The following is a 27,222-nucleotide window of genomic DNA, read 5'->3' as shown; positions in this document are numbered from 1 at the left end:
CAAAATCGGCCCAGGCATTCCTATACCATCCTGCCCATAAATTGTAAATCATATGATGGACATCCAATTATTGGTCTACCTGCCCTCAAAATTATTATGTTAAGTTTGATAATGTATTGATAACTGTACGTATGTTCTATATCTTTATCAAAAAATATAAAAGCCTGATGTTGCTTTTTAATCACCAAGTACGTAGGCCCTAAAACAGAAGTTCTCAACCTTTTAAGCCCGCCGGCGACCCCTCTTTACAATCCCACACTCTGCCTAGACCCCTCCCTCCCCGCTCAGACACACAGCAATAGAAGAATAGACAAAACTATTCATTTTTTCGATGGTCTCTGGCAACCCCTGGTAAATCGTCAATCGACCCCCAAGGGGGTCGTGACCCACTAGTTGAGAACCCCTGCCCTAAAAGAAGTAGCACTGTCTACGGATGTAGGCTATTACATTAGGCCTATATCGTAAAATGTGTTAAATTTAATTCACATTAGGACCTACACTATAGAGTCTGTGAAACCTTTTTTTGAAACACGACGCTCATAGGGTCCCTTTTATAAGAGAATATTATAAAACATTTAATAATTTAATACGTAAAATAGTGGCATTCATGAGAACCTTCGGATACCGGCCCACCTAGCATTTGCCCGAATGCCCATGTAACAACTCCACCCCTGTATAGTACCAGTACGTACCTAATTAAACCACATGATAAAGGTCTGGATTTGAAAAAAAAAAAAAGGAAAAAAAAAAACCAAGTTTGATTGATGTATGTGTGCGTCGATATTTCTTTGAACAGTAGTCATGGAAACCATAGTAGTCTCTAGAGGTCTACTAGAATTTATACAGAAAAATAAAAAAAAACTAACATGAACTAAAAATGTAAAAACTCCTAATTGCAAAGACAGTTTTTGCTGTTTGTTTCTTTTTAAATTAAGTTCAATTGGAGTTATAATTGCGAGGACTCAGACTTGCTAAAGTAAAATCAATTTATAAATCTCTTAGGTAAAAACGTATATATTTAATTATGTTTTCGCATTTAACAAAAAAAAAGTATGTTTTAAAAGCTTTTAATTGGCTCTTGAAGACTTTGGTATACGGTGTAATTACGAGCTATAGGCTGATCTGAGACATCTGAGGAGGCTCTTTTGTATTTACAAAGCTTACTCTGACTGACTGTCTATATGCTGTCTGTCTGTCTGTTTGTTAGTGTAGTTAAAAGTTTATACACGTTATTTCTCCCACAACCAATCTTGGATCAACGCTCTCTTTCTCTCTCTCTTTCTCTCTTGATGTCAACTCGTCCCCCCTCTCTCTCTCTTTCTTTCTCACTTTCTCTCTCTCTCTCTCTCTCTTCCTCCCTATCTCTCACTGTCGCTCTTTCTCTCTCTCCCGTTAGTTTTTAAATTCTTATGTCAGTAGAATGAATATGTCTTTAATACGAATAACAGAAGACAAATGTTGTTGTTTTTTTTTTGGAAATTACGGGGTTTGAGTTGGCAAGATGTATACTACCCTTTTTTTTTAAAACGGGGATTAAAGAATGATAACTAATCCCTTTTACTTGACTTGGTGAATTATGTCCCCTTACAGCACGCCTCGATTCACTCGTCACGCTTAACCCAGTACATTATTTACGCTGCTTGTCTTGGGAAATTAATGAAGCTGCGATGCCAAGAAGAGAACATCCTGATACGTGTTTACAAGATGGGGCATGCAGTAGCGTAGCTGGATGAAGGCATAGGGTGCGGACGCTTTTCATGTTCTTTGTGTATATTATTATTATTATTATTATTATTAGGTAAAGATGGTTGAGGGAAGTAGCATTTTTATTTGAAAAAAGTCTGGAAATAATAATAAATAAATAATAAATTATTTTAAAAACGAATATTTAAAATGCTAGTTTTTTTTTAAATTATTTTAAGATGTTATTGTTATAAACTTTAGGCAAGGGAAGCAACTCAATGAAAAGTAAATTATAAAAGTTAATAGCTATTTGTTTACAGGTCAACAGGTGATATAAGGACATCACACATACAGAGAGCAGCCTTGGTCTTCAGGTCTTGTTTACAGGTTTTTCTGTCGTCGGCTGTCCACACAGTTATTTGTCGACGCCTCTGTCTTCACTTTGCCCACAATATCAACAGCCGCCGTCTATGTCGTCTCAGGCTCACAGTCCGTATCGCTATCTCCCGGTCGTCCCACGAACTGTTAGCTTCCCAAGCCACCCAGAAAGTCTTTTATTCGCAGGAACAAATGTTACATTGTTTTTCAGAGACTTTCTTGTCCAAACAACCCCGCTGGGCACCTCAGCTGTTTCCTCACTTTGGCATTATCCCTTCTATAATACTAGGCGAATCAACCCGAGCTCTAGATCTGTTTCAACTTTCACTTTGGTGGAAATCCACTGTCTCTTCTTGTTCTTCTAAATATTCCGTCCGTGCATACTCCATGCTGAACAGCGCACTAGTGCGTACCATAAGCATCGTCTCAATAGCACAATTCGTACAATATGATGCAGTCTATAGAATAGGTACTTCAAAGAGCCTTGGGTGCATTTGACACTATTTATAAATCCCAAACTTACTCTTACATAGCGCTCAATGTGCTATGGGCCTAGGGGGGGGGGGCAGATATCTGAGAGAGGCTCTCCTTTCTGCCTCAGAAAACGCTACTCAGCTCATATCGGGATTCGAACTCAAACTTCCTCGCCACGCTTATTTTTTTAAATAAAGTGGCGCTATGGTGTCTTAAAAATGTTTTCTAAATACTTCTTTTGTACTAACTATATACATTGGAACCCATAAGTTTGATCTAAAAGAAAATTGTGATCTTCAATTATAATATTTTAAAACAGCACAATCGACATATTCTCGAGATGCAGATCTACGTATTAAAACAGAAGCAGCAATACAATCTTTGCAATCAATATAATTGTGGTATTGATTTCCGGAGAAATCGCGACAAATCTGACCGACGTCTCAAACTTTGTTTTCTAATTGTTAGAGCATGATTTTAGTTGGCAAGTTATAAGAAAATAATGAGCATCCTCTCCTATTTCTAGCACTACAAGGATCAAGAGATAGTTTTAAGCGACCCCCGAAAGGAGTAAAGCCGCTATTATTTTTGTGTGGTCTGTCCGAGCTAGGATGTAATTATCTTTAAATCTAAAGGAACATCCAGTTCAGGTGAAAGAAATAGAATAACTACTAATTAACTACTAAACCACAGTCGTATGTATATTTAATCTTGACTGGACCCGCCGATTTCTTAACACTAGACAACAATGTCCTGAAACAGGTGTGTTGGTTTGTAACGTAGATAAAAGAAGTAAAGGTGTTGTTTTTTTCCAAACCTAACCAATATAACATATAATATGCATAATATAGACCTGAGTTATGTTAAAACTATAGTTACAACTATGATGCCGTTCAATATTTAGATCCAGAATATCAATATAGATCTAGAGAGATCTTTTTAAATGTAGAATCTAAAATCATAAGATGATTAAAAAATCAACAGGCTTGAGATATTGAGGATTGTCGAAACGCAGCATGTTTTGTTATCTACAAGGAAACTATAAGGAAATAAACTTTATAAACTTTAGGTTTGCGTGAAGTTATCTTATCTTATCTTATATAATACAGACGTTACTTCAAAAAAGAAGATGATTACGTACTACGCGTCATGCATTTAGTCATGCATATTAACCAATGACTTAAATTCTGCCAAGTCACTGGTTTTCCTGGCTAGCTCAGGCAGCCCATTCCATGCTCTAATTGCACTAGGGAAGGAGTATTTGTACAAATTTGTCCTAGCATATGGGAATCTTTGTGTCTTTCAGAGTATTTTATTAAATTTTGTTTTTGTATTTGAAGATTATGGTTCAGTGTTTTATGTATGATTGCTACTTTACTTTTGAGCCTTCTGTCCTGAAGGCTTTCTAAATTTAGGGATTTTACTAAAGGTGTTACTCTAGTCAAATGTGAATATTGGTTTGTTATGAATCTCACTGCTCTATTTTATGTCTGTTCCAGTTTCTTAATGTTTTATTGAGTTGAGGGGTCCCAAACGGAGGATGCATATTCTATTATTGGCCTAACCAAGGTTAAATAACATTTTAGTTTTATGTTCTTATTTAATTTATAGAAATTTCTTTTAATAAATCCTAATGCTTTGTTTGATTTTTTTGTAGTTTCATCAATATGTGGATTCCATGACAGTTTTTCATTTATTATAACACCTAGGTATTTTGCGTTTTTAGTCTGTGTTACTGGTTTGCCATGAATAAGATAAGTGGAATTAATTTGTTTTAGTTTTTTTGTTACTCTTAACAACTGACATTTTTCTGGGTGGAAAGACATGCTCCAATTTGATTCCCATTTCTGTAATTCATCTAATTCTCTTTGTAAAATATCTGTGTCTTGTGTTGTTTTTATTGTTCTATATATTATGCAATCGTCTGCAAATAATCTGACTTTTGTTCCTGAAGTAATGCAAATTATGTAAATTAAAAATAGTAGTGGACCCAAGACTGTTCCTTGAGGTACACCTGAGTTTACTGTTATCGGTGTTGATTTAGAGCCGTTTATGGGGTTAGAAGTTATGGTTATGATTAATCAGCGCCTTCGACAAACACAGAGGTCACGCTTCGACATACACGGAGGTCACGCTTCGACATACACGGAGGTCACGCTTCGACATACACGGAGGTCACGCTACGACATACACGGAGGTCACGCTTCGACATACACGGGGTCACGAAGGTCACGCTTCGACATACACGGAGGTCACGGATTAATAGCCTCTTCTATTTAAAATCCACGAAGTAGGATTGTTATATTTCTATGCATTGAAAACTGAAGCTTATTACTTTTCTGAGACAGCAGAGCGATATCAAAGATTCTTTAGACGAATTCTCTGACATTGAAAAAAGAGTTACGTACAAAACAATCTGACACGAGATGTGGGGCTGTGCTTCCAGTCTAGGTATCATCTTATCTTATAACATACAGACGTTACTTCAAAAAAAGAAGATGATTACCTCCTACGCGTGTTCTTAGGTCAATCTAGACACGCATGTTAATCAATGACTTAAATTCTGCCAAGACATTGGTTTTCCTGGCTGACTCATGCAACCCTGGGGAAGAAGGAGCGTTTGTGAAAATTTGTCCTAGCATATAGTACATTATTGTGCCTATATCTTCGTGTCTTTCTGAATATTTTTTTAAATAATGATTTTGTATCTGAGGATTATGGTTCAATGTTTTATGTATAATTGCTACTTTACTTCTAAGTCTTCTATAGGTATACTATAGTTGGGTCAGCGTACTTAGATACACCAAGAAGCTAGCTATTTATAGTTTTTTTTCCGCTATATATAAAAATCTCCAATGTAAATTAAATTCTCCACAATTCAGAGACCACCTGGCACAAAGAAACATTTTCTCATAACATTTTTTCTAGAATTTGTACATAATATCGATTTTAATAAAGGGCAGGTAACTTTTCTTTTTTTACATTAACTAAATAACTAATAGGTTATAATCGATTTTGTCAAGCAAGATATTAACCTAAGTGGAGTCGTTTCTGGGATGAGATAACATCGAGTACTTGGAATCGAATCATGTGCTTTCTATTCTAGTCCAGATTAATTTAGTTTTTTTGTTGTTGTTTGTTTTTATTTTGTTTTCGTTACATTTTACGTTTATAAGAGTGCCAGGGAAAGTGATGATATAAGTGCAGGTAAATGTGTAGATATGTGTGGTGGTGTCATTGCAAGTGCAGGTGTAAGTGATGTGATGGTGTAAGAACAGGCGTAAGTGAGGCTGTTGGTGCAGGTGTGTTGTAGACGTATGTTATGGCGTAATTGTAAGTGCAGGTGTAAGTAAGGCTGTTGTTGCAGGTGTATGTGTAGACGTATGTAATGGTGTAAGTGCAGGTGTAAGTAAGGCTGTTGTTGCAGATGTATGTGTAGACGTATGTAATGGTGTAAGTGCAGGTGTAAGTAAGGCTGTTGTTGCAGGTGTATGTGTAGACGTATGTGATGGTGTAAGTGCAGGTGTAAGTAAGGCTGTTGTTGCAGGTGTATGTGTAGACGTATGTAATGGTGTAAGTGCAGGTGTAAGTAAGGCTGTTGTTGCAGGTGTATGTGTAGACGTATGTGATGGTGTAAGTGCAGGTGTAAGTAAGGCTGTGGTTGCAGGTGTATGTGTAGACGTATGTGATGGTGTAAGTGCAGGTGTAAGTAAGGCTGTGGTTGCAGGTATATGTGTAGACGTATGTGATGGTGTAAGTGCAGGTGTAAGTAAGGCTGTTGTTGCAGGTGTATGTGTAGACGTATGTGATGGTGTAAGTGCAGGTGTAAGTAAGGCTGTTGTTGCAGGTGTATGTGTAGACGTATGTGATGGTGTAAGTGCATGTGTAAGTAAGGCTGTTGTTGCAGGTGTATGTGTAGACGTATGTGATGGTGTAAGTGCAGGTGTAAGTAAGGTTGTTGTTGCAGGTGTATGTGTAGACGTATGTGATGGTGTAAGTGCAGGTGTAAGTAAGGCTGTTGTTGCAGGTGTATGTGTAGACGTATGTGATGGTGTCAGTGCAGGTGAAAGTAAGGCTGATGTTGCAGGTGTATGTGTAGACGTATGTAATGGTGTCAGTGCAGGTGTACGTTCTGGTGTTTTTGATAGTGTCAGTGAAGATGTGAGTACAGATGTAAGTTCTGGTGTATATGTTGCTGTAAATGTATTGTAGATGTTTATGATGATGTAATTTCACGTATAGGTGTAAGTGTAGGTGTAAGTGTAGGTGTAAGTGTAGGTTTAAGTGTAGGTGTAAGTTCAGGGTAAGTTCTGGTGCCTGTGATGGTGTAAGTGAATATGTACTAGCAGATGTTATTACATGTATAAGAGCAGGTGTAAGTGCAGCCATATGTCATGGTGTAGTTGCAGATGTAACTGCAGATTATGTTGATAGATCAGTTGTAAACACATGTATAAGAACAGGTGAAATCGATGTTACGCCGTGATGGTGTTTCCCAGGTGTAACAGACTAAAAGATAGATCAGTGGTTCCCAAACTTTTTTGTCTCATAGACCCCTTGCCATGTTTTCCAGTTTTCGGTAGACCCCCTGAATTTTTAAAAAAAAATTCATTAATATCAAATGTGTTTTTCTTGCAGATATGTATGTACATTGATATTAATATGCATGACATGAATTGACTAATAAAAAAAAAAAAACTATTGGTAGAAAAGTTTGATAATAAAATTTTCATATTGAGCTTCAATTTAGGTTTAACGTTATACCTTCTCGATTAGATAATGTTTGACTAAGTTAAATTTGGAAAAAAAAAAAATTCATGCTGTTCAATGCACGCTACATTCCTTTAATCCTCCCAAGAAACACTGAGATTATGACTTCGTTTTGACAAAATTTAGGCAATCACCTTGGTACAGCAAATAAACTACATTAAATTATGAAACAAATCTGTTAAACAGACCATCTCCGATTCCCGCTTTTTTTTTTTAAATTGGATCTTTAGCACCCAAGAACTGTTTTCACACTGTTTAATTCACACATAAGCCTTTTGACAACTATCATACTTCAGTGTGATGGAGCCATTGATAAAAAAGTAGATCTTTATGATTTCTTGATTCATAAAAAAACGAAAAATATGATAGTAATAACACACTATATTATCAATATATTGTAGCAACGAGGAATTTTTGATTATGATATCAGATATAGGCAGGGCTTTTTTTTGTGATGGTACACACCGCTATGGCATACCGGCACCTTTTTTGAAAAAATTATTATTTTTGTCGTATTTTAACGTATATTATTAATTTTTAGTAGTTAAAAGTTAGGCAATCAACTACTAAAATTCAAAGGATTAACTAAGTTACAAATCATTCATAGAAAATGAAATTTCAAGTTTAGACATGCTTAAATGAGATCCACTATCGTAGACCCCCATTTACAGATCATAGACCCCCAATTAATTTTTTCACCTCCGTAGACCCCTTGGAAGTCCTCGTAGACCCCTGGGGGTCTATATGGACCACTTTGGGAATCACTGAGATAGATGCTGGTGTTTTGTTTCAAAGAATGTTATATGGTTAAAAAAAAATAAATAGTAGTTTAAACGTCTAAATGAAAAGAATCTAAATTCTAGAGCCTCGAACTGTCACTGATATTTTGTAACAGCAGCGTTTATTTGAAGTAGAAGATTAGGAGTTGGTTTAATATAATTATTATAGTATATTTTTTCGGACGACAGTAACACACTTTAATTTAGAGCGCATTTAAATATTTTTTCTGCCTGAAATAGTGTAACTTCCCTTAGCGAGTCCTTGCAAATGTTTAATAATGTTAAGTAAGTGAAACTGTAGGTTTAAATCTATAGAGTCAGGCAAATGATACTCCCACATTGTCTCGGTCATTAGACTGAGATCCTGGAACTTCTAATTCCCGATAGGTTTTTTATGTAATGGCAGATCAAGATGTATTGATCTGCACTCTCGTTCTCTCTGCGTCACCCACACATTCACCCACATTCCCACACATTTCCACACCTGAGCTCTTTGACTCACGTGACCCTGTAAGGACTGAAATATTGACTACACAACCAACCGCACTGACATTTTAACTTTAGTGATCTTTTGTCATTACCTATACATCTGGCACCGGAACTGACTTTTTGCTGAAGTGGCCTTGGTCGTTCCAGATGCTGCTATTAGATTGATTTATGAAGAATATAAAAGTGTTGTTGAAACACAAAACAAAGTCATTGATCTGCATAATATGAGAGCACTAATTTTACTATCTATGGGGAGTTGCGATGTAGAATGAACATAGCCCTCACAGTTAGTATTTAACATATTTTCTGAACTGGAATTCAATTTTTAGCGGCCCCCGAAAGGGGAAAAGACGCAATTAGTTTTGTGGGGAATGTCTGTCCGTCCTTATGTCCGTCCGTCCCATTTAGATCTCGTAAACTAGAAAAAGATAGTGAAAATCCGACATCATAATATTTTAGACCATTCAAAGTTCTGATGCAACGGCTACTTTTTTCTTTTCTGAAAGCGAAAAATCTAATTTTTTAAATCACTTATGCAAGCAGTTTTTTCATTAAAATACACCACTTTTACAACTATTCACTATTAATAGTAACAAAAACTGGAGGCTCTTTATTAGGGGAGGCGACAATTTACCATATTTTTAACACATTTATGCAAACAGTTGTAGATTTTTCGTCAAAAATTTTTTACATTTTTATTTTTAAGATATGTAAGTTCTGTTATACTAGGTACTATATTTACAAAAAAAAAATGCTTACTATTTTTTTAAAGAGAAAAAATCTATTTAGTATGCATATAAGTTGGACATAATTTAAAAAAACAATTAATAAGTAGTTTTCCATATTATCACGTGAACTGCAGAGTCCACCTCCCACTATTAGACACTTAACCAAAGGAAAAAGCTTTTCTTTTGGATTACGGAAATGTTTTATTTTCTTGAGGAATAAGAGATTGGTCCTTTACAAAACAATTAGATTAATTAGATATTCATTATAAGATATCAGTTAGGCCAGGTTTACATTTAACTTCACATTCACTTTCACCTATCCTTTGGTCTGATGGACCGCAGGGGCACCACATAAAATCTGTTAACCCTTTTCTCCATTCTTCTGTGATTTGTCTTTGATAGAGTTTCATTCTGATAATATTGAAGCCTGCCTGGGTGGACCACTTTGGGGGCCGATTTTCAGTTTGTGTTTCCACACAAACTGTCTATGTAATCTTGTTTTTTACAAATTAATTCCCTCAATTTACCAACTTCGCTACTTGTAGCTTTTGTCCTTTTTTTGCTTTCAGGTTACGCTTGCCATAAGAATTACTAGGTATATTTTAGTAATACGATGAGTGATTTACATTGAAACAAGACCTTCTGCATTACGAAAGGATAATTTGCACTAGAGTTTATTGAAATCTGATTCAGTTTAAAATAGCTTTTAAACTGTATGATTTTCACAGATCATGACAAGAGCGAGGACAACTAGTAAATCTGTTATGTAAATAGGAAAAAAAAATACAATAATGTCGTCATGCATTCATGTGCTCTGGAATTAGTTTATATGATTAAAAATAGACCGGATGTCTATGGTAAACACTATAAGAAGTGCGCAACTGCGCAACCTAGTAGACAAGGCAGTTGAATACAGTCAGTTCTTTTGAAAAACATTACTTCTATTATTAACAAATATAATTTGGGTTTCTTTTGTGATTCGAATTTGTGGAGTTATTTTTGTTGGACCTGATAATAGAATGTGGAGTTTCTCTTCATCGATTTGTCCTGTACTTTATTCTTCTTCGAGTCTTCTGTTTAAGAGAGAGTGCCACGAACTACTGATAAAGACAACTTGACAGTTACTAAGATTTCAATGCCCAACGCTTGCATTATCTATTACGTTCGCCTTTACTAACCTTGCAACCTATGGAGGCTGAAAGTTAACGAGGGTGTCATGTGTGGCCACCACAACGATCTACCGCCTCTACTTCTCCAACGTATGTCAGGTATCCATGAGAGTTGGTCGTCCTCAAAATCCCGTATCTTAAAATCCAAGCGCTTTACCTATCAGCCATCACGCTCTCCATATAAAATATTACCATAGTTTAAAAAGAAACAAGAGACATGGAGTTACAGAAATCCATGAGTTAATAATCTGTGTGGCTATTTGTCCAGTACTTGACTGTTTATAACGAAAGTTTTTAAAACTCCCAACCCAACAAGCATGAACATAAACACACTGATAGGCAAACAGAGAAAGGAAGAAAAAAAAAACATATGTTTGTACAGTAGACAATGGCAAAGAGTATATTGCGTTTTTAATCGAATCGATAGTTCCAGGATACGGGGCGCCACCATGGAACAATGGGGCGGTACTATAGAAAGGACCTGGATGGCTAGGTTTCGTAGTAACGGTGTGAAAAATGAATGTCGGCCAAGAGAGTTAAGAGCAGAGTACTTTACGGTTATGTGTGGTGAGTTCTGTGCTGTGTGCGTGGCAAGGGGGAGTTCACAATGACCGTTGGAAAAGACGAGAGTAAACAAGTCGGAACACTCCTGAGACTGAAGATCCCTTTTTATGGCGTCACGTTTATAGCGCTTTAATGCTCTAAGCTAGTCTGCGTGCAGCTTACGCAATGATGTATCACTTTCACCTTCACAGACTTTTCGGACCTCTGGGCAGCACCACAGGGCCGACGACCTATTCCTTCCACAACTGTAGCAATGTCATTCCTCAGCGTCTCATCCAACTGACGTTGTTAGAAAGAGCTTTGAGGATGGTCCATGGGGTCCAGATGACAATGGGGTCCAGATGACATTCCATGGGGTCCAGATGATATTCCATGGGGGTCCAGATGACATTCCATGGGGTCCAGATGACATTCCATGGGGTCCAGATGACAATGGGTCCAGATGACATTCCATGGGGGTCCAGATGACATTCCATGGGGGTCCAGATGACATTCCAAGGGGGTCCAGATGACATTCCAAGGGGGTCCAGATGATATTCCATGGGGGTCCAGATGACATTCCAAGGGGGTCCAGATGTGGGGGTCCAGATGACATTCCATGGGGGTCCAGATGACATTCCATGGGGGTCCAGATGATATTCCATGGGGGTCCAGATGATATTCCATGGGGGTCCAGATGATATTCCATGAGGGTCCAGATGATATTCCAAGGGGGTCCAGATGACATTCCAAGGGGGTAAAGATGATATTCCATGGGGGTCCAGATGACATTCCATGGGGTCCAGATGACAATGGGGTCCAGGTGACATTCCATGGGGTCCAGATGATATTCCATGGGGTCCAGATGACATTCCATTTGGTCCAGATGATATTCCATTTGGTGCAGATGACATTCCATGGGGTCCAGATGACATTCCATGGGGTCCAGATGATATTCCATGGGGTCCAGATGACATTCCATGGGGTCCAGATGATATTCCATTTGGTCCAGATGACATTCCATGGGGTCCAGATGATATTCCATGGGGTCCAGATGACATTCCATGGGGTCCAGATGATATTCCATGGGGGTCCAGATGACATTCAATAGGGGTCCAGATGATATGCCATGGGTGTCCAGATGACATAGTCCTATAAAATCTCGCTTAGCGTATATAGGGAGCTGGGTGGTAGAGCTACGGTACGATACTAAACGTCCACTAAATACTTAGCATTGCTGCTTAACATATACTGCTGGGATAGAAATAAGTGCTACATTCACTCTCTATTGGCACCACGACCATCATTGTTGTTAAGCCTGATTCACGTGTTTCAAGCAAGACGTCTCAACTCCTGTGGGACTCGAGCTTGGACACTCTGTCTGAGCTCGTTCTTTGTATTGCTCAATGTTGAGGCCTTCAGTACTCCCCAAACCAGATTGGTATTGATAGTACTATTTGTATATTATATGGAAGCGTGGTCGAGAGGCTAAGTGCGCTTGAACTTGGCTTGTCTTGGCTACCTAGAAGGGGGCTCGAGGTTCGACACCCGACTCGGGCAGAGTTGTGTTTACTGAGCGCCTAAAGGCAGCACGGAAAACCAACTCCTAGATACCCCCTCCCCCCCACTGGTCCACATATGAGATTGGACCAAAGCGCTCTGAGCATGCTATAAGCATGAAAGTAGCGCTATATAAAAGCAATAATAATAATAATATGCTTTTAGTCTGCTGTGTTGCTATTCATGACGCCAACAAGCGGGAAATGTTCGAGGTTTCAACATTATCCATGCAATAGATATTATTTAAAGCAGAATGGAAGCAAGTGGAATATAAAAAAAAATATTTAAAAAAAAAAAAAAGCATGTATATAATGGAAAGAACTACTGCACATTTACAGCCATATAGCATTACTGTAAGATTTATTTCCCTTTTTTCTATAACAAATATATTAATAATGAATTGGTTAAAGTTTCATCTTGATTCGAGAATGAGTGTGGGAGAAACAATGTGTATAAAGTTTGTACCAGACAGAGTGAGTTGATATAAGCTTTGGGAAAAATAAGAAGAGGAAGAACATGCCACTATTAGCCTTGCACTTTCATCAAAGTCGAAAGGTGAAAGGTGGTCAAAGACACAATTTAAAAACTCGAGTAAAAATGTTAATCATTTACTTTTAGTTAGAATTTCGAACATGGTTACCTAAGTTAATAGAACGTGACGCGAATGTGACTTTTTTCCCCCATGATAAATAAAATAGGCGTTTAGTAAAATGTGTCACTTAGCAACTAAAGCCAACAAGTGATTGCATCAGTGGATTAAATATTTTCTAATAGGGAGTGAACAAACTGTCATAATAAATGGCTCTAAATCAACACCAATAACAGTAAACTCAGGCAAGGAACAGTCTAGGTTCACTAGTATTTTTAATTTACATAAATGATTTACCAAATTGCATTAGTTCAGGAACAAAAGTCAGATTATTCGCAGACGATTGTGGCTCTTTAGAAACTTTGAAATTTTGTAAATTGTAATTTTTGGCTCTTCCGACTCAAAAGGTTGCCGACCCCTGAACTAGAGTAACACCTTTAGTAAAATCACTAAATTTAGAAAGCATTCAGGACAGAAGACTCAAAAGTAAAGTAGCAATTATATATAATACACTGAACCATAATCTTCAAAGACAAAAACAAAATTTAATAAAATACTCTGAAAGACACAAAGATAAAGGCACATTCCTCGTCCCTTATGCTAGGACAAATGTGTACAAATACTTCTTCTTCCCTAGTGCTATTAGAGCATGGAATGGGTTGCCTGAGCTAGCCAGGAAAACCAGTGACTTGGCAGAATTAAGTTCATTGGTTAATATGCGTGACTAAATGCATGACGCGTAGGAAGAATTTGTTATCTTTTTTGAAGTAACGTCTGTATCATATAAGACAAGAAGACGTGAAACTGTTTCTTTGTTGTATTTTTGAAACTTATTCTTTTGTTTCTACCTTATTGTAAGTTCGCGACGTCTGCTTCTTTTTCAACCTACACATAAATACAAAGAGAACAAGATATTTTATTTTCTGGATATTTTATTTTCTTAACAGAGCATTTCTTTTCTGAGATCGAAAAAGAAATGATTAAGGCGCACACCTTTTTTTTTACAGGACAGAAGACTGCAAAGTAACTAGTGTAAAGTAGCAATTAGGTATAAAAAACTGAAACATAATTTACAAAACTAAAAAAAAAAAAAGTAATAAAATACTCAGAAAAACAAAAAGATAAAGGCACATTTCTTATTCCCAATGCTAGGACAAATTTTTATAAATGCTACTTCTTCCCTGGTACAGTTAGAGCATGGAATAGGTTGCCTGAATCAGCCAGGAAAACCCAATGACTTTGCAAAGTTGAAGTAACTGATATGCATGACTAGATTGAGATGAAATTCGTAGGACATAATTATTTTCTTTTTTGAAGTAACGTCTGTAATTTATGAAATAAGGTAAGAATATAGCGGCCCCTAATTTGTGAATTTATGATACAACAATGTGCCGTCTGAGAAAAGAAAATTAGATCATTATCAATGACTTTGTGTTCAAAAAGAAAGTCAAGTCTAAATGTGTTTTAAAGTAAAACATTTTCTTACTCTAAATCAAAAAATCTATCTATGCTTTTTTGTGTGTATATAACTTGATCTATTACAATTTTATAGCTTAACTATCATCGAATAAAAATAACATTTTGACCAAGAGTTATTCCACCTCCAAGACCGATTAGAAATGAGTAAGTGAGAGTTATGTCTAGTAAAGAAACACGTCGCCAAACTTTTGAGACTCGCTGATTTCGAGAGAAAATAGGCGACTCTACTGAGAAACACTTTAGTGACGTCGCCCATCAGAGCTGATGAGTTGTTTGATGAGTCAGCAGAGTCATGACTTGTTCAGCTTCTAATTTCTATGTAAAGAAGATAATCGCTGTCAACTGTTTCATCACTTGTTATTATCTAGATGAATAACCATTATACGTTAAAGCATTTGATCTCGATTCAAAGTCATTGACAACGTTGTTTCGAAGCTTGTTGGTGCACTGATAAACTTGAAGAAGCAGGTTTTTGTTTATTTGTTTGTAAAATGTTTTACATGTTTCGGATGTTCCTTCAGAGTTGAAGATAGTTCCAAGTCCAAACCTCCCTCAGGACGACAGGGGATGGGAGCGGGCAGGGTTTGAACCCGGGACCATTGAAAAAACCAAACGACAGTCCAGCGCGCAAACCGAACGACCAGTTGATTGAGAGTATGGAGAAATAAGTCTCTTCAAGCATTATAAAGATCAACTCAGGCTCCATTTCGCCCTCACTGGCATAGAGGAAAGTAACTGGCAGCAAATGACCTCGGAGAGAGACAGTTGGAGAGATCTCACAGAGACTACTGGACAAACATTTGAGACTCAAGAGAAAAGCCATAATTGAAGACAGAAGCAGAAGATGGAAAGAAAACTGAAATAGACAGCCATCGGACAACGAAATGCGTGAAAAAATATGCAGGTCGCAACTGGGCTTAGTAGTTATATGCAACTCTGTACTCATTCTTAATCTTCGGAATCGAAGGAATCGCTATTTATTACTATTATATAGCTTGATTAGAAATGTTATCTCCCACTGCTATAAGCTCGCCAATGTGACATAGACTTCTCTTGAACCATAAACATAGACACCCTAAGCTGAAGAAGGTGTTAATAACCCTTCAGCCCAAGGCTGTAGATCATTTCAGAAACATTGATACCTTATGGAGAAAATGACCTTAATAACAAAGCGCGCTCTAGGCTGTAGATGATTTCAGAAACATGGATACCCTAACATGAAGTTGTACAATAAAAATCACCTAGATATCTCCGACTGGTGAATAAATTCTTTTTCACACTGTATCTATTGATATTTTCTACTGGACACCTTCTTATGAACCTTTCTACTTCTAATGTCTTCATATTAGTCATCTGATAAGTCATTCTATAAGTTGCGCGGAAGTACTAAGAAATTCGGAAACTCGGCGCATCTCCATAAAAGAGACGAGTCGCCTTACAAATGAAACAGCACGTCATTGATTTGAGAACTATCCGACTGGCTATGATTTAAAAGGACACAAATGTGTTTATTCATTTTGACATCCTTATTGGTTACAATGTACTCTTTTCTGATAGTGTTGTTCAGTCTTGTCTCTTTCTCAATGATTTGAATATAGAAATATAAAGTACAAAACAATCGAGGTCCATTTCGTAATGCATTTCATAGTAAAAGAAAGAGAAATATGTATCGTTTGCCGACGTTTGCTCTAATACAGTGTTTCCCAAACTGTGTTCCGAGGAACCGTAGTGATCCGCGAGGACTAAATAAGTGTTCCAAGAAGTACTGGCGTAATTAACTACTAGGACACCACATGAATTAATCTCTCTAAAAAAAAATAATGTAAATTGTTTCGCTAAATGCTCAGAATGTGCAAAGTGTTCCTTTAAGGAAAAAGTTTGGGAAACACTGGTCTAATAAAAAAATATATATGTGTGTGTGCGTGTGTGCGTGTGTGCGTGTGTGTGTGTGTGTGTGTGTGTTGGTGCTTTGATGTAAAATATTTAGCGAATAGAAAGTAGCTGGAAGTCAACTTTTATTTTCCTTCTATTTTCTTTTGTGAAAAAAAAAAAATGGGGAAAAAAAGGCCATTGTGTTTCTTTGAAAAGAAGTTTCTGTATAAATCCAGATCGTCCTAATCAAAGTCAGGCGTCGAGTTGATTTTCCAAAAAGACGTTTTCTGTTCACGTGTCGGACCAGGGTGAGCATTGTTGCCAAACTTGCCTCTAATTCAATAAGCCGATCAACAGTATCGATCCTGCTGGAAACGAGTATCGATTAAGAGATCTAAAATTAGATTTTTACTTAAACAGGTGCCAATGGTGAGTTGGGAGATACCTTATGTCACTGTGAGGTTTGTGTGTTTGTGTACAGGTTTATGTTTGTATGTGTAAATGCATGAGTCGTGTGTGTTTATGTATGTATGTAATTGTGTGTTTGTCTTTGTAGGTCTTTTTGTTTGGATGTGTTTGCTTGATGAGATAGTAATCAGATATGTGAATGTGTGCACTAACTGAGTGTCGTCAACCTTCGCTGTATAGGCCTGTGTGAGTAGGAGTGTGAAGAACTCCAATGTTACTGATTTGAACGTTTGATTTACATAATCACTTTGAAATTAAAGAAAGCGGCTGTGATTCTGAATAGTTCAGATGTTGGGGTATTTTTTTGGCAGGAGGCTCGTAACTGAATAGTATTGTGGATGACGCAACATAAAAAATACGTCATAACAATCTATATATATATAATTCTCTTCATGGCTCAAGAGTTTGGACACGCAAGAAGAAGTAAAGGAAAGATCACTCTTTTTTTTAAATTTCTACCTCACGTAAATTAGCGTCGAAAAAAAAGAGGGGGGGGGGACACGTAATGTACTCTGTAATAACTATCGAGGCGACAGAGAGCACGGCTCAGGATAATTCTTAAACTTTAAAACTACCATTTTGACAGCCGTGTCACCACATCTCAAGTTTGAAAAAAATACTTTGAACTGGTGTCAGAAGACATTTCTAGACAGTTTTCATTGACCCCAATTAAACTGTTGTGCAGCACAAGAATGACCACATTTGAACACACGTAGTCATTTTATCGTCTGGTCTAATACTAGGGTGACTTGAACTAGGCTCTACTATAAAATACTAAACTGTGTTACTGCTTGTGATGTTGGCTATCAGTTAAAAACATTGTCCAATCCACACTAAGCCTGTAGCTTTTAAAGGTTACTATATATCTGCAGTATGCCCATACCATTAGTGAACACTTAAACACTGACCATGAAAGCGTTTCTTTTAACGGATGTTTTTAACATAATTCATAATATAAAGTGTGTATCTTGTTATATTGTTTTGTTTTGTTTTCGATGTAGTTATTTGTATTCCGGTTTGATAAAAAGTCATCTTTCTTTTATCTACTTTTTAAAATGTTTTTTTTTTTTACTGGTGCTGATATAGAGGATTTTTTGTAGCGAAGTAGAACGGATCTACCTTCCTTGACAAGCAATGGCTATGACGTTCTGTGACACATTCAGGGTGCCAATGTTACTCTATGGCCTCGTTGAACCATTAGTACATGACAATATTGTTATAACCCTATTCGCGACGCAAAAGGGTTAACTGTGTGTGATCAGCTGACATATGCGACACAGGCCAGTAATACAGTTTAGCGTGCTATATTGAAAGGCAAGGACGGTACTGGCATGAACTTTGCACGTGAATAGCGCCCGTGTTATGGTCATCTGATCATAAGCCTGCGCAGACCAGAGACACAGTGTGTGTAAAGCAGTGCAGTTCAAGACCGGAGAGCGTTGAGACCGGGACTGTTAGTCAGCCATGAAGTCGGTCCTAATTGTGTCATATTGGCTGTTTTATTTGACCATTATTAAAGCACCAGATTATTTGGAGCTCTTGTTGTCAGGTTCTTGTGTTGATGTGTTGTGTTGTGTTTAGCAGTGTTTACAGAAGGCCTGATTAGGAGAGAGAACGTAACAATATTTTCTTTCAGGACACACACACACACACAAAAGGTTACTATACCGCCCACTCTCCATTCTCGCATCAATTTAAAATTGTGCACAACTCTTCAATGTCCATTACAAAGTACGAATCAATAAACACAAATATTAACCAATGATTAATTAAGTAGTGGTAATTAGATAATTTTGTTTGATATAAAAAGGGAAATAAATATTGCAGCGTTGAGATATACTGATGTATATGTTGAGTTCTTCCCCTTAGATATGCTTTTTTTTGTTGTTGTTTTTGTAAACTTTTTTTTTTTGTGCGACAATTTTATATTTGTTAAATTACAGTAGTGTCGAAGACTAAGGAAATAAGTTATAACCATAGACATAAACAAATATAGACTGGCCGAAGGAAGTAACTTCATGTAACTTGAAAACATGTATATCTATTGTATTCGGATTTCCGAATTATGAAAAATTGCATGATCTTCATTCTTAGAGATTAAACAAAACTACACTGCCTCATTTACAATATATATAGGTTATGGCTGAAATAGATATGAATACTTCACTTTTATACTGCTCATAAATGCTGTATAATAAAGTACACAAAATTGCAAGTCACAAATTTTCGTTTCAGTCTATATTTATTTATGTCTATGGTTAGAACAATAACAATCAAGTTTCATTCCTTAGAGCACGCCAAGTTTTTTTTTTTTTTTTTTTTTTGAAGATGAAGAATTTGAGAGTATTTTTTGTAACTATTTGAAAACTACTCTATCTGGAAACAATTGCGTGGTTCATCTCAGATAAAGGATTAGTGACCCTCCAACATAATAAAAAAATAAGAACAAAGAGGACTGAATTGATTTAAGATTTGAACCTACAAAACTTCCTAATCAAGAAAATAATAACTGGTTTCAGAACCGCCTTAGATAAAAGGCGAAAGGAATTTGGTGGCCCCATATGAAATACAAAAATAAAAGTGCGCTCCAAAGATAACACTGGGGACAAGTTTCACTATTTCTTCCTTAAAAAAAAATATAAAAAAATTAAGTCCTACGTGAGAACAATAGAGAACCCTAGGAGGCTGCCTAGTTCGCCCATGCGAACTGATCAGTTAATCATCAGGCGCCGTAAGATGGTTTTGAGAAACACAATCATTGCTCTGTAATTTCTATGATCACCTGACATTACATTAATATGACCTAATGAGATAATTATTCACAAATTATGATACAATGTTAGACGTGGCCATCCATCCATGTGTAGCCTCGAGCAGTAAACGTTGTTTCCCTTCATTATACAAATATGCTAAATATATCTTCTGTTGTTTGATGTTAGCATTTTGAAATTTAAAACAAGTTTTTAGTTTATTGAATACGTTTATTCATACTCACAGCGATTTGGAAGCATCCTTGTTTTCTTTGCGACGTCACAATAAATCTTACCATTTAAAAACTTAGAAATATCCAGCATAAATCCAGTCAGTATTATTTCAGAGATCTGTGTCTTCAGTTTTCTTACAATACCTATCAGACCTGCCACACTTCAATCAAGTTGAACTCTGCCCGAATGCACCAGAATTGAGAGCGTTGTTAAATAACAAACAAAATACAATTACACTGAGCAGCCTTTAGAAAAATATTCCAGTGTCATACAGTGTAATAAGACCCCAAAAGTGAATCAATATTTCTATGCACTTCGATGTGTTGTTTTGTTTTGAAAACTGAATTTTCACGTTGTCAGTTCCTATCCCACGTCTGCTCCTAAAGCCTGAACACTCAGTTGGACAAGAGTTACGCTTCTTTCAGAGGCTGTGTGACAGAAAAGAGCGTTAACTCAAGGGCAGCAACTCGGTGGTGGTAAAAATCAATAAAAAGGAGTACATACCGTTCCTTGCTAAACGCGAATATTTTTTTTTCTTCCAGACTGCACATTATTGTATTAATATCATTACTCGCAGTCAGTGCTAGATTAATCAATGGGCAGCGTAAGCACGCGCTTAGGGCATTGCAGTGAAAAGAGGCACAGAGAGGATATCAAGCTAAGACAATACCTGAATATGCGCTTTTTTTTTTAAATTGTGTAAATTAATTTAAATTAAACTTTAATCGGGGTAAATGAATTATCTGTTCCAAAATGCTATTAACGTAGTAGAGATTTTTTTTTCAAACAATAGTAATTCACGTTTGTGTTCACCTATCTAAAATCAAGAAAATGTCAAAAATAAAACTAAAACGTGAAACGTTTAAACAGTTTTAATCTCTAATAAAATACACTGCAAGAGAGGCTACTGTCCCGAGACTTCCACAAGAGAGCCCCCACCCGACGAGTTAGAAACTTTTACCTTTTATGTATTCGTTTCAGTTTTTCTTTTCCCCGACAAAACTTTAATTCTCACGGTTGCAGTGGCGTAGATGAAATTCGCCATCATTTGGGGGCCTGGGGCTTGATCTATGGGGGCTCCTGCATTTTGGGTAATATTTAATGTAAAAACAACATTCATTTGGGGGCACCCTCAAGTGTGGGCAAAGGGGGGATTTTCAAATTCTCCCCCTTTCTCTCCCCTAGCAACGCCTATGCACGGTTGGCATCAAGGTAGTAGGTAAGAAATACGTTTTTGCGTGCACGTAATATACATGCAGCTCCGGATTTACGCCTCCATAAATGAGTACTAAAAAAATCTTTTTTTAACAAAAATGGGCATATTGAATATTTTCTTACAAAGAATGATACTGGGACTCCATTTAAAAGTAGTCGTATCTCTTTGTCTTCTAAAGTATTGCATGCTTTTAAATATAAGTAGTAACAAGTGGAGTTGATTAGAGCTTTAGAAAACGTGTAGGAAACTCAACGTACTTTAAACCGACCCAGACATTAGCAATTAAGTTCTTTTTTTTTTTAATAAATTAATCGCCTTGAAATAATGAATGTGTTTGGGAACAGTATACAACACATTTCTTTTTTTTTTTTCAAATTGTTTTATATTAGATCAAGCTCATCTTTCATGCTTACAGCCTGCTCAGACGGTCAGACCGCTATGGTCCAATCTCTTTTGTGGACCAGTTGGGGAGGGGGATGGTATCTAGGAGAAGGCTTCCTTGCTGCTTTTAGGCACACATCAAACACAACTCGATTCGGGGTTCGAACTCAAGCCTCCTTGTAAGGTAGCCTATCCGTAGCCAAGCGGTTTGGGCGTCTCATCTACACATCCCGCAAAAACTTGAAAGCCTTGTTAATAAGATGGTGAGCATTAAAACGTGGAGCATTAAATAGTGTTGACCAGGCACTGCTCTTATTGTTAGAGTTATTTTTACAAAGCATATATCAACTCACGCTGTCTGTTTGGTAAAAAGTGTGTACACGTTATTTCTCCCACACCCATTCTTAGATCAAGTTGAAATTTCGCACAATTATTCGTTGGCATAGACAAGACATGAATCATTTTTTTTAAATTCACCAATTACACTGGTATTACTGGTAATTATTTATTTTCTTTGATACCAAAACAAGAGAAACTAATACTTGTGTAAAAAAGGATTTTAAAATATTGTTCTTGTTTTTCCTCCAAAACATGTGAATTTCTTTCACTAAAAAATAAGACGCAAAGAAAGACATTCAAACGAGTCAATACTGGGGGAAAATAAGGAAGTTATAACAGAAAATTAAGGCGATTGGAAGGCCTACTACTCTAATTTGAGAAGATAGATTGACTGGAAGTTGTTGGCCCTTGAGAAGGGTAGACAACTCTCAATGAGCAGAGAGCTGGTAATAGCTGAAAACTTGGGTAGGAAGTTAGTTGAGTGGGTGGAGGGGGGGGGAGAGGACTGTGCGTTTTTTTATTTTTTTATTTTAGAGGAGGGGGCAATCAAAATGAAAAAAAAAAAGTAAAAATGTGGAAGTGTTAATGTATTAAAAATAGATGGGGACCGGGGAGGGGGTATATTTTGGGGAACTTGTAAAATATGGACAATACGGTGGGCGTTTTGTGAACTTGGCCAATGAAGACTTAAACAAGAGAGGCTGGGAGGGGAGGGAATGAGGAGATCTATGACTGGGTAGTATACGAGCAGGCGAGAGAGAGGTAGGAGGGGGGGGGGGAGCGGACATCGCAAGCAGATGAAAATGTCAGCGAGCGCGCGCAGATCAATAAAACAATGTGACGTACCAAGTGTGAGAATGACAGAGGAGAGGAGGAGGAGAAAGAGAAAGAGAGATGGAGGAGGTCGTAGTGAGAGAAGAGCGAAGAGGAGATACAAACACCGAGATACTTCAAACAAGAGACAGGGGGGGGGTAGGAGTGGGGTTTTAGCGTATATGAGAGAGAGACAGTAAGAGAAAGAGAGAGAGAGAGAGAGAGAGAGAGAGAGAGAGAGAGAGCAACTGAAATGAAGAGTAAAACAAAAACAAAGTGGTCGGAGGTAGAATGGAGAAGCTCCCATCTAGGAGTGGAGAACAGAGTAGAGTACAGGGGAAAGAATGATAACTAAGAGGAATCCAATTGAAGAATCAGACAAGGGAGCTAAACAGAGAAGTGAAATTGTAAACGTTTGTCTAGATAAAAATACTTGGCCATAAAAATGCATATAATGGCCTGGCCGTTCGATGACCTACAAAATGTGATAGGGGAGATTCAACTGGAGAATTTATGTCATAGATTAGTGCAATACATAAAAAACTTGGATGCTTATTTATAGATAAACATTTTTTGTAAGACCCAAAACTATTTCTAATATCTAATATTCATTGTTTCTTCCTTCTTTCATAGGAGGGCTGGTGATCTCCACAAAGGCATATATTGCTATATATAAGCAAGATGCACATGTTCACATTTCTAAACTAGGATACCCAAATATTTAGCTTGTAATCTTGGAGTTATTCTAATTCAATTATGTCTTTTGACCCACACACAAGCATGCAAGCTATTATGTTTATCTGTGGCTACGTAGATTGGACCATATTTGACAACAGAGTCAATAAGGAAGTTCACAGTGGCACTGATACTCTCCGGCCTTAACTACTGCAATACTGTGCTGAAGGGTATTCATTTCATCTGTCCCTTGACTTTTTGTCCTTGGGGTGCTGTGACAGTTAGCGTAACCGAAGCTCTCCATTTTCCCCAGTCAGCAGATGTTCTTAGCAGGATATCAAGTGAGAGGCCGGTCCATTCTTTTACATTGTCCAGCCAGACATTTCTTTGGACGACCTTCTCTTTGTGCTCCCTCTCCTGTACCTTGAAGGATGACTTTTGAAAGTGAGTTATGTCTTACATTATGATCAAACCAGCTCAGCTTTCGTGCCTTCACTTTGTTGAAGAGTTCCTCCTTTGTTTTGTCTGCCAGTGTTCACTTTTTAAAGTGAAAACTCATTTGTCTTCTTTTTCTGGAGAGAAATACATGATGGAAAAGTCCCTAAGCTGCAGCGAATTCAGAACAGCGCTGTAAGAAGATTCCTACGCAAAAGTATACGTAATTCTGCTACTGCTCTCTTGCTTACACACTATGGAAGCAGGCTCCCTATGAGTGCAAGAATCGACTACAAGGTGGCCACTTTTTGTCATCAGTGCATTTATAACATTGAAATGCCTCCGTATATTAGTCCGGTGCTGTTCAAAGCCAATTTAGATTATTTTGCCATTTTAAATCTTGTTGTTATGCATTTTATGGTCTCAATGGGCTTAAGCCTACGTTGTATGTTTTAGCAGTGCAATGTCAATCAAAATAACTACATTAAACTATTACATGATAATTTATTTCAACAAAGTGTCTCTAAATGTAATGATATTTATCAATCCTGTTACTCTAGTTAAATGTAAATATTCATTTGTTATAAATATCAAGGCTCTAAATAGTAAGCGCCGAATCGACGTCATAAAAACCTCGAGTACCAGAGGGAGACGGTCATGAAAATGTTTCCTTCAACTTTATATTTTTTTACCATAATTTTCTCATGCTGCGTTTCTATGTTTGAGACTTGAACTTGTTTTGACCCTTGAAATAAATGTGCAAGATCACGATCAAAGTCAGAGCGTCTTTGTGTAGATTCTAAAGTAGAGTCTTTGTGTAGATTCTAAAGTAGAGTCTTTGTGTAGATTCTAAAGTAGAGTCTTTGTGTAGATTTTAAAGTAGAGTCTTTGTGTAGATTCTAAAGTAGAGTCTTTGTGTAGATTTTAAAGTAGAGTCTTTGTGTAGATTCTAAAGTAGAGTCTTTGTGTAGATTTTAAAGTAGAGTCTTTGTGTAGATTCTAAAGTAGAGTCTTTGTGTAGATTCTAAAGTAGAGTCTTTGTGTAGATTCTAAAGTAGAGTCTTTGTGTAGATTTTAAAGTAGAGTCTTTGTGTAGATTCTAAAGTAGAGTCTTTGTGTAGATTTTAAAGTAGAGTCTTTGTGTAGATTCTAAAGTAGAGTCTTTGTGTAGATTCTAAAGTAGAGTCTTTGTGTAGATTCTAAAGTAGAGTCTTTGTGTAGATTTTAAAGTAGAGTCTTTGTGTAGATTCTAAAGTAGAGTCTTTGTGTAGATTCTAAAGTAGAGTCTTTGTGTAGATTTTAAAGTAGAGTCTTTGTGTAGATTCTAAAGTAGAGTCTTTATGTAGATTTTAAAGTAGAGTCTTTGTGTAGATTCTAAAGTAGAGTCTTTGTGTAGATTTTAAAGTAGAGTCTTTATGTAGATTCTAAAGTAGAGTCTTTGTGTAGATTCTAAAATAGAGTCTTTGTGTAGATTCTAAAGTAGAGTCTTTGTGTAGATTCTAAAGTAGAGTCTTTATGTAGATTCTAAAGTAGAGTCTTTATATTGACTCATTCGACCACGTCACCCTTATCCCGAAGTTTCGAGGTTGCTTCAATTTTACAAGAGAATCTGGAAAAAAATATGTGCTGAAATTTTAGCTTAAAACCAAAGAAAACATGTAAAAAAAACAACAACTGAAATTATCAGCGTTTAATTTTTTTTCCTATTTCCTCGTGTTGTTGTTGTACAATGTATTTTTTCTTATCAATGTCATTTTGTCAGATTCGGCCGAGGTTAAAATTCGGAAATTCAAAGCAATTCTTTGTGTTGATTGGATGAGCAAAAAACATCTCCCCTGAGGAAATTAAGACGGTTAAAAAACTTGAACTAGAAACATTGAGTAATGTATACACGTTATAGGCTCGATGACATGCTCCATACATCCCTAGACTTTATTTATACGTGTATACTCTACATTGTCGGGGGGGGGGATGAAAGATGTTTAAGTCTTATCAAATATTTAAAACATTTGTCAGCAGCTTTAGTGTTCTGTCATACGAACAAAGAAACAAACAATTAACAAATGGGAAGCGTTATAGAGTCATCATCGCAATTATAAGGAGCATACGCGAGTGGTCAGAACGAGATCAGTTTTTTTAATGTTTATCACAAGGAACCAAGATCTCAGATTCTTTCCTAGGATACCTCAGCTTTTTGACGTCAGTTGTCGAGCTATTTACATCCTAGGAATTCTTGGGCTTTTGTCATAAGACCATAAGTAGCTTTAAAGTATATGTTCCATATAAGTTTTGTATACTCTGCTAAAAAAATCAAGTTCATTTCTTTCAGTTTTTTACTTTTTGCTTTAGGTATCTTATTTAAAATATCGCTAGTCCTGTGTTGCCCTTTCCATTTAAATTATTTATCACAGTTTCTCTCACACTGGTGAGGTTTGGACACTTACCAACAATTCTTTGTATATTTTTGCTATTATAAATTGTTTCTGCCTTATAGACAACTACTGTACGTGAAGGATAAACTTATAATATTAGCTCGCGTATTTCAAAACGTAAACAAATACCATAATATTATATGGAAAAAGGTCAACTGAATTAAAAGAAACATAACTTTATGTCATAAAGTATTTTTTTATAGTTTAATTGTTTATTTGTATCAATTAGTTTTTTGATGTTAAGTATTATTATTATTTCTAAATCTAACAGATTCGTATTTAGCAAAACTCTGACTTATGTCAGGGTTGTCTTCCTTTAAAGGAGTCCACACCACAGTCTCATGAATACATCAATGAGTGATTTCGCTTTTTTCCCCCAGAAAGGTTATTTCATTATAATAAATATACACTGGATTAAAAGTAAAATGAGAATAAATTTGTAACAGAGACGGTCTGGCTATATGGGCTCTCGGGAAACTGTCCGGTAGGCCGATAGAGCCACCGAAAGGGCCACATGAATGCCAGTAAATTGTTTTAAAATTGTATAGGCTAATATTCTTTTTAAAAGCAGCACTTTGTGCGTCTTGATTTAAAAAAAGCATCTTATTTGAAGTCTAATACTAATCTAAAGCATTTTCGTAAATACCCGACATCTGTATATAGTGCTTCTACTAGACGTCAATTTCTTATACACACTCAACGATAAACAAGAAACAGAAGACCTTTATTTCTTTATAGAGATCGACGTCAGTGTGAATATATACGATGGAAGCTATAAACGGACCAAAAACAACGTTACACGTCCTATAGATGACATGTCCAGTCACATACGAATTCTCATAAGTTTTGTGAAGTTGTCGCATGATTTCGAGTTGACCCCCGCTGCGAAGTCCTTCGTAAATCACAATTATTATCTTCAACTGTGTAGCAATGTGTTAATTGGAATTAAAAATGTGAAAAAATCGA

At 36.7% G+C, this 27,222-nt stretch overlaps 2 protein-coding genes across 4 annotated transcripts in view; both read right to left on the bottom strand.

Moving 5' to 3' along the window:
* LOC106053378 (uncharacterized) overlaps positions 1-20,375 on the bottom strand; it is a 136,039-nt gene extending 115,664 nt beyond the window's left edge. For all 3 annotated transcript variants that reach the window (XM_056017955.1, XM_056017956.1, XM_056017959.1), the window contains exon 1: positions 19,977-20,375. The gene's annotated coding sequence lies outside the window, so the exon portion shown is untranslated. The remainder of the gene's footprint in view (positions 1-19,976) is intronic.
* LOC129926404 (mucin-2-like) lies at positions 5,770-6,924 on the bottom strand. The gene has a single exon (XM_056030109.1). It carries the CDS (start codon positions 6,922-6,924, stop codon positions 5,770-5,772), a length of 1,155 nt encoding a protein of 384 aa, XP_055886084.1.
* Positions 20,376-27,222: the final 6,847 nt, after the last annotated feature.

Source organism: Biomphalaria glabrata, chromosome 1, assembly GCF_947242115.1.
Source record: "Biomphalaria glabrata chromosome 1, xgBioGlab47.1, whole genome shotgun sequence".
Lineage (NCBI taxonomy): Eukaryota > Metazoa > Mollusca > Gastropoda > Planorbidae > Biomphalaria > Biomphalaria glabrata.
Note: the sequence above shows the minus strand (reverse complement) of the source record. Positions and strands in the feature narration are given on the sequence as shown.